Source organism: Pinus tabuliformis, chromosome 5_2, assembly GCF_031772625.1.
Source record: "Pinus tabuliformis cultivar Carrire ecotype Pingquan chromosome 5_2, CPIR1, whole genome shotgun sequence".
In the NCBI taxonomy this organism is placed as follows: domain Eukaryota; kingdom Viridiplantae; phylum Streptophyta; class Pinopsida; order Pinales; family Pinaceae; genus Pinus; species Pinus tabuliformis.
This window is the reverse complement of record NC_142306.1, coordinates 1,085,283,531-1,085,294,216: the sequence shown is the minus strand read 5'-3', so window position 1 is coordinate 1,085,294,216 and position 10,686 is coordinate 1,085,283,531. Positions and strand designations below refer to the sequence as shown.

General features: G+C 40.4%; 1 protein-coding gene across 1 annotated transcript; it reads right to left on the bottom strand.

The window, feature by feature from the left end:
* Positions 1-1,960: 1,960 nt before the first annotated feature.
* LOC149163032 (uncharacterized) lies at positions 1,961-5,413 on the bottom strand. Its single transcript, XM_089435330.1, has 4 exons — positions 4,706-5,413; positions 3,912-4,669; positions 2,111-3,741; positions 1,961-2,022 (listed from the first exon to the last, which is right to left on the bottom strand). Exons 1-4 carry the CDS (start codon positions 5,411-5,413, stop codon positions 1,961-1,963), a joined length of 3,159 nt encoding a protein of 1,052 aa, XP_089291456.1.
* Between the last annotated feature and the right edge of the window lie 5,273 nt (positions 5,414-10,686).

The following is a 10,686-nucleotide window of genomic DNA, read 5'->3' as shown; positions in this document are numbered from 1 at the left end:
CCTTCATGATTTCTTATTATTCCTCCAAAGCCTGCGAGACCGGGGTTCCCTTTTGAGGCACCATCAAAGTTGAGTTTGAATGTAGACCTTGATGGGGGCTTCCATGTGTTCTGATTTTTGTTGCTGGTTTTAGAGTGGTTCAGCTTATGAGAGCCTTGCGTATGATGAATTTTCCAGTTGTCCATAATGGTTTTTTCGTTGGCTAGCGTAGGCCAGTCCTCCTCCTTCCAGGATTTTAGCATAAGAGTCTCTTGAAGATTTCTGCAGAGCAGGTTCCAAATGCTGTCTATCGAGGAGCACTGATTTTTAAATATACGCTTGTTTCGCTCCTTCCATATGCTCCACAAAACTAGCCCGGGTACTAGTCTCCAAAGATGATTGAGGATTTCACTCTTGTAAGGGTCCTGTGGCCACTGACGTATAGAATTCGTGATGTCATTCTCAAGTCTACATCTTCTTTGACACCGAAAGCTCGCCTTTTCCCAGAGTTGATTTGCCAGGGGGCAAGAATCCAGCAGATGTTGGAGAGTTTCCTCATGGGCGCTACAGTTGAAACAGATGGAGGGGCCATGAAAGTTTCTTCTTCTAAGCTTGTCCCAGGTTAAAATTCTCTGATGTCCTACCAACCAGAGAAAATAACAGATTTTGGGCCAGGAGCCCGAACTCCATATTTTACTCCAGATTGGGTCCTGGGGAACGGAGTCATTGCAGATGATTTTGTAGGCCTCGGACGTGGTGAAAGCTCCTTTCGGTTGGTATCCCCACCTTAGAATGTCTCTACTCTCGTCGCACCTAATTTTCCTTTTGCTGAGTTCCCTTTCCAGCTCCACTGAAATTTGGATATCTTCATTGGTGAGTACATGATTACCCGGTTTCCAAATCCTAAAGCCCTTCTCAGAGTCCTGAGCCCAGTATTGCCTAATCTTAGCTTGCTGTGTCTCCTCCTCAATGGTGTCCGGTGGCAGGTTCAGAACATTGCTAAGAATAGGCATTTGGTTCCAGGCGTCTGTCCAAAATCTAGTGGTATGACCGTTTCTTACTTCCCAGAAACTGTGTTGCTGAATCATTTGATAGTGTTCTTTGGCTGCATTCCAAATTAGCGATCCTTTATCATTGGGCTTTAATTTGATGAGTTCTTCCTGGGGTCGATGATTGGCATACTTTGCCGTCCATAATGTGACCCAGGGTTTTCCTGGACTTGTGAGCCATTGCCACCATATTTTGGCTCCCATGATGGCATTGCTGTGCTCGGGATCTCGTAGTCCAATGCCTCCTTTTGCTTTTGGTTTGCATACAGTGCTCCACTTTACCAATGCCCATTTGTGATTAGTTGCATTGCTACCCCAAAGGAAGCCTCTCTGAATATTCCTTAGTCTTTTTAGGACCCACTTTGGTGCAGCTAGGATGGAAAATAAGTACAGCGGCATTGCTTGTAGAACGGCCTTTATGAGCACTGCACGGCTGACTAAGTTCAAAGCTCTGTGCGTCCACTGGTTGAGACGGGATTCAAGCTTTTCAATAAGGTTGCGCCATGAGGAGTGCTTGATGGCTGAGACAGTAAGGGGGGCCCCAAGGTATTTGGAGGGAAGGGTGGCGATAGGGAACCCCAAAATGCGGACTATAGCAGACTTGACAACCGGAGGGGTATTAAAGAAGAAGATCTGCGATTTGGAGCAGTTGATGCTGGTTCCAGAGGCTTCGGCGAAGTCATTGAGCACGGCTTTAAATCTGGAAGCTTCTTGAACGGAGGGGTAACCAAAGAGCATGGTGTCATCAACAAATTGCTGATGGGAAATGGCAGGCAGCTGATGAATGGAGAGACCTCTAAGCTGATGAGTGTGAAGGGCATTATTAATGTGACGTCCCAGTCCTTCAGCCATTAATACAAAGAGGAAGGGGGAAAGAGGGTCCCCTTGCCTTATGCCTCGGGAGGGGGCAAAGGGTCGAGAGGGGATACCATTCACGAGTATGGAGAAACTAGTGGAGGAGATGAGGCTAATAACCCAGCGAATCCATGCGGGACTAAAACCGAAAGCAGTTAGCATTTGCTGTACATAATCCCAGCTGAGTTTATCAAAAGCTTTGGAAAGATCAAGTTTTAGGAGCATACCTGCCTGTTTTGAGTGCTTGAGAGTATGTATGATCTCATGCGAGAGGATGATGCCGTCCATGATCTGTCTTCCCTCCACATATCCTGACTGTTCTGGAGAAATGAGCATTGGCAAGAGGGGCTTTAGCCTGTTTGCAATGACTTTGGAGATGACTTTGTATATTACATTGCAGAGTGCGATCGGTCTGAATTTGTCCGGTTTGATCGAGTCCTCCTCTTTTGGGATTAAGGCTATGAAGGTGGAATTAAGTGAGGGAAGCAGCCAGTGATTCACTCGCGATTCCTCAACTACTTCCCATACTTCCAATTTTATGAGTTCCCAGAACTTGTGGAAGAAAGTGGTGGTGAAACCGTCCGGGCCGGGAGCTTTACCTTCTTTAAGCTGAGCCATAGCTACGTCCACTTCCTGTGTTTGAATTGGACTGAGGAGGAGTTCATTGTGCTCCTCCGTGATTAATTTTGGCACATTGCGTATGATTCTTTCAATTGCAGGACGTCTGTTGATATCAGGCTCTTGATGGACTTGCTTGAAGTGGTTGAGGAATTCCTTCTCAATATCTTCGTGTTGTTCCACCCTTTCTCCTCCTGACTTTTGAATGTAAGGGATATTATTGCACATTCTACGCTGCACAGTGGTTCTGTGAAAGAATTTGGTGTTTCGTTCTCCCTCTTTTAACCATCTGATTCTGGACTTTTGCTTCCAGTATATCTCCTCTTGCTTTCTTCTCTCCTCAAGCTGATTGTGGATGAGCTGCTCCTGCTTTAGGGTTCTCTCTGTGTGGCCTTCTGTACTTATTTCTTGCTGCAGTTCCTTCAGAGCTTTTTGGAGATCATGTTGCGCCTTGAAGATGTTTCCAAAGGTCTCTCTGTTCCATCGCTTGAGGCAGAGCTTTAAATGTTTGAGTTTCTGTTGGAACTGGTACATCTTGGAGCCATCTGGAGGCCTGAAGGATGTCCATGTAGAGTGAACCAAATCTTGCAGTGAGGGATGGGTGAACCAAAATTCCTCGAAGCGAAAAGGTCTTCTTGTGGTGCTGCCAGGACGCTGCCATTGAAGGGCAACCGGCCAGTGATCGGATCCTGAGTGTGGAAGAATGGTTGCCGAGAAGTCTCCCCCTAGGTGAATCGAGTTGTCTGAGATTAGAAACCGATCTAGCTTGGAGGCTATTTGATGCTTGCCTGCTCTTCGATTGCTCCACGTAAAAGTGCCATTGCAAAAATGTAAATCTATCAGGGATGCATTCTGGATAAAGTCTTTAAAGTGGGTATTTTCCTGTTCCAGCCTGTTTCTGCCTCCAATCTTTTCCTCCAATTTTGTTATCATGTTAAAATCCCCCCCAACAATCCAGAGCGGGTGCCTTCTATTGGAGTTAAGAGCTTCTATGGTTTGGAGGAGAGCAATTTTTTCCTTGGCTTCCTGAGGGAAATATACATTCGAGAGATTCCCATGTATATTCGTGCCTATTATGTGAAAAGCAGCCTGAATTAGACTATGAGAAGCATGAAAGTCCGTGAGGGTGAGTGCTTGGGAGTTCCATGCGATAGCTAGCCCTCCAGATGCCCCAGAGGCATCCACAGCCACCGAATGACATCCTGGCCAGGCTTTAGAGAGGATCATTTCTAGAGTTGAGCTGTTACATTTTGTCTCTTGGAGAAAGCATATTTGCGGCTTTTCCATTCTTAACATATTTTTTAACATTCTGAGTTTTCTCGGGCTATTGAGCCCCCTTAGGTTCCATGAAATGAGCTTCATGATTCACTATTGGTAGAGGGCTTGTAGTACTTTGTAAGCTTAGCATACCTGCCTGAGTCTACCAGGATCTTCCCCACCGCTATTGTTCTTTGGAGATCAGTTCTTCTTCCTCTTTTTTTGGAGTCTTTTGGAGTTTGGCCTAAATCCCATTGGCTTCCTGCTTGGATACCAAGCTGGTGCTGATGGTATGCTCTGGAAATTACCATTTCCAGTTTGTTAAGCTGAAACTCTGGGATGCTTTCATAAGCTTTCTTTTTGCATGCTGCTTCTAGTTCCAATATGTCTAATCCATTTAGATCTATACTCTCTGGTTCTTCCTCCATGCGTTGCATCTGGTTGTCTTCTTCCGTGTGCATGTTTGGGCTTTGGAGAGGGTCTGAGGATCCGTCAACCTCCATTTCATTTTCTTTTTCCCTTTGCTTTTCCTTGCTTTCCGAGGGGTTATCTGGGGCCGCTTTGGTTGGAGGTGGATCCGAGGAGGGGGCTGAAGGAGGTGGCTGGGTGGAGGAGGAGGGGATATCAGAGTTGGGGGGAGAGGATGTGTTTTGCTCTTCCGTGGTTTGAGCCAGGATTCCAAAGCTGTTTCTGACCGCAGGGTCAGAGGTATTCTTTTGCTGGGGTTTCTTCCCTGATGTTGATTTTTTATGAGCTCGTTTGCGGGTAGGGGCTTTGGTGAAGCCATCATGGGTCAGAGAGTCAGAGGGGATAGGGGCAGTAGCTTTGACATTTAGGGGGCAATCTCTAAAAAGATGCCCTATGGCATGGCATTTACGACATCGAAACGGGACATGTTCATAGTCTAAGGGCTGAATCCATTCATAGTCACGGTGAGAGAGACTTACCGATTCTGGCAAAGCTTTGTCCAGGCGCATAAAGACGCAGATGCGGGCGTATGATGTGTATCTACGCATTTTCGTTTCTTCAGCAGCCTTTATGTATTCCCCCAGACCATTTCCAATGTTTCTCAGGATATCCTCGCCCCAATACTCATCTGGGAGTGAGTATAGTCTTATCCAGACCGGAGCCCATGTGAGGTCCTCCTTATCCGGGTTGAACCTGGGTGCCCAGTCCCTTAAGTATAGTCCTGCTGAGTTGAAAAAGTAGGGTCCTTCAACTAGGATTCTGTATTTGTCTTCCAGGCAAAAGAAGATCGTTGTGAAGAATCCTTTTGGGCCTAGCTGCAGAGTTACGTCACCCTTAGGTTTCCATTTCGCTGCGATCCAACTGTGTAGGGCTTTTTCCGTCGGCCAAAACCCTATAAATTTTCCGATGAGCGCATGATCTGTCATAAACTGGATTCTTTCTTCTATTTTCTCTCCTGGCAGTTCGATTCTGGGTCGATCTGTTGCTATTGGTTTGCAGGTGGTCGAGGAGACCTTCGGGGTATCATCTGGTCGGTTATTCCGCCCTGTTTCTTCATCCACCTTATTTTCCAGTTTGTCCTTGCCATTGCGCTCATGCCGGCGCGGGATCTCCTGATTGATCACATTCTCATTGATCGATCCAAAGCGTATCGTTCCTTCGGTTTGGTTCTGCGATTTGTTTGCCATGGGGGAGGTCGCCGTAACCCCCCCCGGGGGTTATCCATTTGCCCTTCGTTCCCTTACAATGCAGTTGAGTGATTTCTGGGTGCAGGGTCAGGTCCGCGATGGCTGTCTGCGCAGGTCAGGCTGCGCCGTCTGAGAATAGTACGAAACCCTAGCAGTCAGGCTGCTCCAGTTCCCTCCTCACCAATCTATTCATGAGGACTAGATTGTTATTAGAAAAAACATCTTTATTAGAAAGAATAAAACAATTAATAGATATAAAACAAGGAATGATTATAGGTTAATATTGATTGTTAAAAATAAGTATGATAATGAATAGAAAGAGAATATTAACTATAGAAAAATCTATATTTTTTTTTGAATAATTAGTTAATGAGAGCACTTGGTGATTGAATGTTTTCTTATTAATTTTAATTTTTTAAAACAATTTTAATTATAAAAAATTGATTTTAAACTATATAAAATTAGTAATCTGCCAATCAAAAATTAAAAAATAAAATTTCAAAATTTCAAAAATTAATTTTCAATTTCTAAAATATAAATTTAATATTTATTTTTACTAACATTTTCATAAAATTTTACAAATAATCTAAACATTTTGACTCAAACAGATTACAATATACTCTCTCTTCCACCCATATAAATATAACATATAATATTTACCTTAAAATAATCACATAAACCTATATCTTTAAAATTTATTATAAATAAATATTTTCTAAAGAATTACGTAATATAATACAATTTCGTAAAGTTAAATATGAAATCTAAGAAATACTTATTGATTAAATATAATCAAAATTAATCAAAATTAACGGATGCTTTATCTATTTTTATTTTTTAAAATATTATTTTGGTGAAACACACAACGGAATTTTTGTTGTAGAAGACAGAGCTTTATCGATTTGACGAAAATGCTTAAAGTATGAAAGACGCTAAGTCAGCACAATGATTCGATCGGTAGCATCATAGTGTAGGCGGCCAAAGATGCCAAGTTATAAAGAGGTTAAAGTGAATTTAGAGTGACTTCTAACGATTTAACTTTTGTCAATAATGTTTGTGGAATTGGAATTGAAAGATGCTGAGTTAAAAAGAGGTTAAAGTGAATTTAGAGTGACTTCCAACGATTTAACTTTTGTCAATAATGTTTGTGGAATTGGAATTGAATTAAATATATATATATATAAAATAGGGATGTATCTATAAAGTATAAATTAGTTGGTTTTTTGGGTTAATTATTGCTTTGTTATGTTTTAAGTTTAAATTTTATGAAAAAGAGTTGAGAATGGAAATAATTTTGAGAAATTAAATTATCATATTGTCCAAACATAACCAAATTTAATTGATTGTCTTTCTTCCATTTAATAAAAATATCCCACTATGGTTTAATTTTTCATCTTTCTCTGGATTTGTTTTCTAGTAAGCTCTGATATTTCTCTCTCGTCGCTGAAGCTTTGCTTTTCCAGTGATCGCAAGTTCTTCATGAGTGTTTACATACTCCTGCTGTCGGAAGCAGTATACCAGGATCCGTTTCTTTTTGCTGTCTTCGATTTGCTATGGACTGCGAGTCCTCTATAGTTTCAGTCCTTTATTGTCTGTAAATTTTTCGTTTCATTAGGCAGTCCTGTTTAGATGCTGTTCAATCTTATTGGGAGCTTTTTGGGTTTATGTCAATCCTATTATAAGCTCATATATGTGGAATAATTCCGTCTTTCAGTTTTGGTCTAAGCTTTAGTGATAGATCTTTTGTATGTTTTTATATCATGTATATGAAGAACAACTGAACTGATATAATGTTCTTGTTTATATTTCTGATATAAATGCAATATAGCTTTTTGACCTGAAAAAAATAAAAATAAATAAATAAATAAATATATAGATATATCTATATATTTATATATATATATATAGCTATATATATAGCTATATATATATATATATATATATATATATATATATATATATATATATATATTCTTCCATTCTATGATCTAATTTAATAAAAATTAAAAAAATATAAATATTTTAAGAAATATTTTTAATAAATATAATTTATATAAATAATATAATTTTATATCTAGATAAACTAATTTTAAAACTAGAAAAAAATTAAAATGAAGAAAATGCAATTCTTTTAGGTTAGATATGGAATTTGATCCGCAATGGATTTTGGATAGACTCCTAAACCATATGTGTTCCTCACTGAGGAAAATGAAATTCCAAGGAAGTTCCTAGAACTAGCCCCATTGCAGAGATTATCTCATTCTAAATCTACTGCAACTTGAATAGGCAAAAACTAACTTAGGATGCTGAAGTTATCATAAAATGAAACTACCTCTATCCTTTGGAAAAATGAGCAAAATCCCCTAAAAATGGGTCCTAAAAGCCCTCTAAGTCTTCAAAATCTCCTAAAAGGTCAAAACCATCGCAAAAGGAGAAGTTTTGAAAAAGGCGGATAACACTATTAGGCCTTAAAAACATGAGAAAATAACGAAAATCGAGCCCATCGGAGGTCAAAGGAACAATGAACAGAAGCTGCCATATCTCGCCAATCAACAGTCCAGATCCGATCGGCAAATCACATTGCATGAGGCAAAGTGAAAGACTTAAGGTCAAGCAGAAGGCACCCCCGATCAGCGACCTCCAATGATCAAATTGGTGGGTTAGATCGGAGGAAGGCACATGTGATATAACATAGGGATCAGGCAGAGCAATATGCCGATCGCCGATATCGACGGATCGCAATTGGCGATGCCACGAGGCAAAGGTAGGATCCCGTGATACACGCGACTTGTGATATATATATATATATATAAGGACCTGACATGGCGATAAATGACATTTGATATATTGTGAAGTCGTTAAAAAGGCAATTTTATGTGTATTTCACATATTTCGTTTAATAAACGAAAAGTGAAGGAATGAGCTGATCCAATTAAACCGTACCTGAAAGGGTTCCGAAATGCAAATGCATCTTATTTTAAAATTCGCCATTGATCTGAAAATGGAATGTACTTGGAAAAAGGTGCAAGGTATCCATTTTCATTTATGTAAATGAGTGAAAAAATACTCCAAGTTTAAATCTAAAAATGTGAGAACTTCTTATTTCTAATACAGACATAGACTATAGGAGCATTTACTATATATGTCACCTCTAAAGAGAGGATGAGATCCACAAGCTACTAGGCCCTCTATAGACTCTACCTAAAGAAATAATAGAAGCAAACACTCAGATTTAATTAAAAAACCTTGCTTGAACTTGACGTTATGTGGAATTTTAGCTTGAAAGAGGTCTATGTCTTTTTCTTTGTTTATGTGTTTTTAGTTTATTTGTTTTTGCTGAAACTTAACATATATATCAGCAACATAATTCAGCCATAGAATATCAGAACACAACAACAATATAATATAGGAGTTCACCCCAACTCTTGGGCTACATCTCCTTTGAGCTTCGTCAACATGACTAGACTCTTTGGGATTAAGGTAATTAAATTCTTTTACAAGCTCCACATTTAACCACAATGAATACAAGAATGATTCAAAGGTCTAAGAATACAATTTTAAATCCCTTTAATGGATGTCCAATTCCTACAAACAACTTAAGGCTTCCATGGATACACATCCTTCTGTTGGTGCACTAATCTTCTCTGAGCTTCTAAATGGCACAAAATCCCTCAAATTTATGTTTCTGTCACTGAAACCACTACTGCTGTATCCAATAATGATCAGAAACCAAATGCCAACTAATTAATTGCTTACATCAAGCACAGCATCCCTAAAAATGGCTCTCCTCCACGGTTTGCCCAGGGCTGCCCATGACTTCACATCAACTTCTTAAGCTGCAGAAGTACTCAAAATGATCTGAAACCACTTCCATTGGTTCCAAAATTACTGAAATAGTCAATATACAGTTTTCTTTCATCAGAAACAGCCTCTAGCTGCTCCGGTTTTGCCTACACACACTGTTGGCACCCCCTAGCATTGGGGTCAAGGAAAACTTCTCTACTGAGTTTTCGACCTCTAAAAGTCTTTAATACTTGTTGAAACCTTTATAAATGGATTCAGAATGATGTTTTTAGTCAATAATGACCACTGTTGTTGCAAATGTACTCTAGCTCCCCTGGCTAGGCCCTGCACTACTGCTCGCCAAATCGGCAAAAATGGCCTCTAGAACTTAAATGAAGCTTTTCAGCTTTCTAATGTTCTTAACAGGCTCTGCAAACCATCTAAATAGATTCAAAAGGTATGAAATAACTAAGAAGTCTTGTTCATTTACCTTAAACAGAGAAACACAGTCCAGTACACAACCTTCTCCTTCAAGGCCCTGATGGCTCCTTCTTCTTCTTCGTATCTTAAACCTCTGAAGATGACCTATATTAGACTTCAAACCTACTCCACTTAGTCCAGAAGGTCGAAGAGACCCAAAATAAATAAATAAATTCGCATCAAAATGCCTCTCCTAGCCAAAGTTATGGCTCATTCACTCCAACTGCCAGTTGGCCCTAAATTAACTCCAGTTAACTTTAGTTATGGCCCAAGCCAAAATTGGCGCCATCGCCAAACCGACCGCCAGTTAAACTGCCTCATGTGACTGGAATTTAGGGGGCATGGTTTGCAGCATTGGATTGCATGTTAACTATTGGATTGACGACCAGTTAAACCATGACTGTTGGCGGGGATATCGGCATGTGACCACAGGTTAGCCGCCAGCTTAACTGCTGTGGGTGGGGTGTTACGCCATCGTTCTGGGCCGAGGTCATATGCGGAGGGGGTTGGCCCTTAGAGGTTGGCCCCCTTTTGGGCCCACCCATGAACCTTTCAAGCCTTAAATATAAGTTTGGCCCATTACATTTCAAGTCCCACCCATTTGGCCAAATGGTAAGTCGTTGCGTTTGTTGCTGGTAGGTTGTGGGTTCAACCCATCGATCTGCCCAAAATTTTTTGAATGCCAATCCGTTCCACCTTGGGGCCACGTGGTGGCCTCCGGGCTTGCCACGTGGCACCCTCTTATTGGATGCCCCAAACAAAATATTCTTGGAATATTTTGAATAATATTCTAAGGAATATTCTCTTTTAATTTTTTATTTTTTTTTTAAATTCAAAATTAAAGGTTATTGGGTGTTTTTCAAACTGGCATAACTTCTGCATACGAAGACCATTTTTTGAACCATTCACAGCGCTAGAATCAAGAAGACGAGACTTATCTAGTCATTTTCCAACCCAATCTAAGCACTTTCAAATTTGAACATTTTTCGACACTTGGTCTTGTGCTCTTG

Excerpts from the sequence above, each read along its gene's own strand:
- LOC149163032 (XM_089435330.1), bottom strand. The coding sequence starts at position 5,413 with ATGGCAAACAAATCGCAGAACCAAACCGAAGGAACGATACGCTTTGGA. Across the intron at positions 3,742-3,911 it reads ATCCTGGTAGACTCAGGCAG|CTCAACTCTAGAAATGATCC; the intron begins GTATGCTAAGCT and ends AAAATGTAACAG. Across the intron at positions 2,023-2,110 it reads CAAGCACTCAAAACAGGCAG|TCCCGCATGGATTCGCTGGG; the intron begins GTATGCTCCTAA and ends TTTCGGTTTTAG.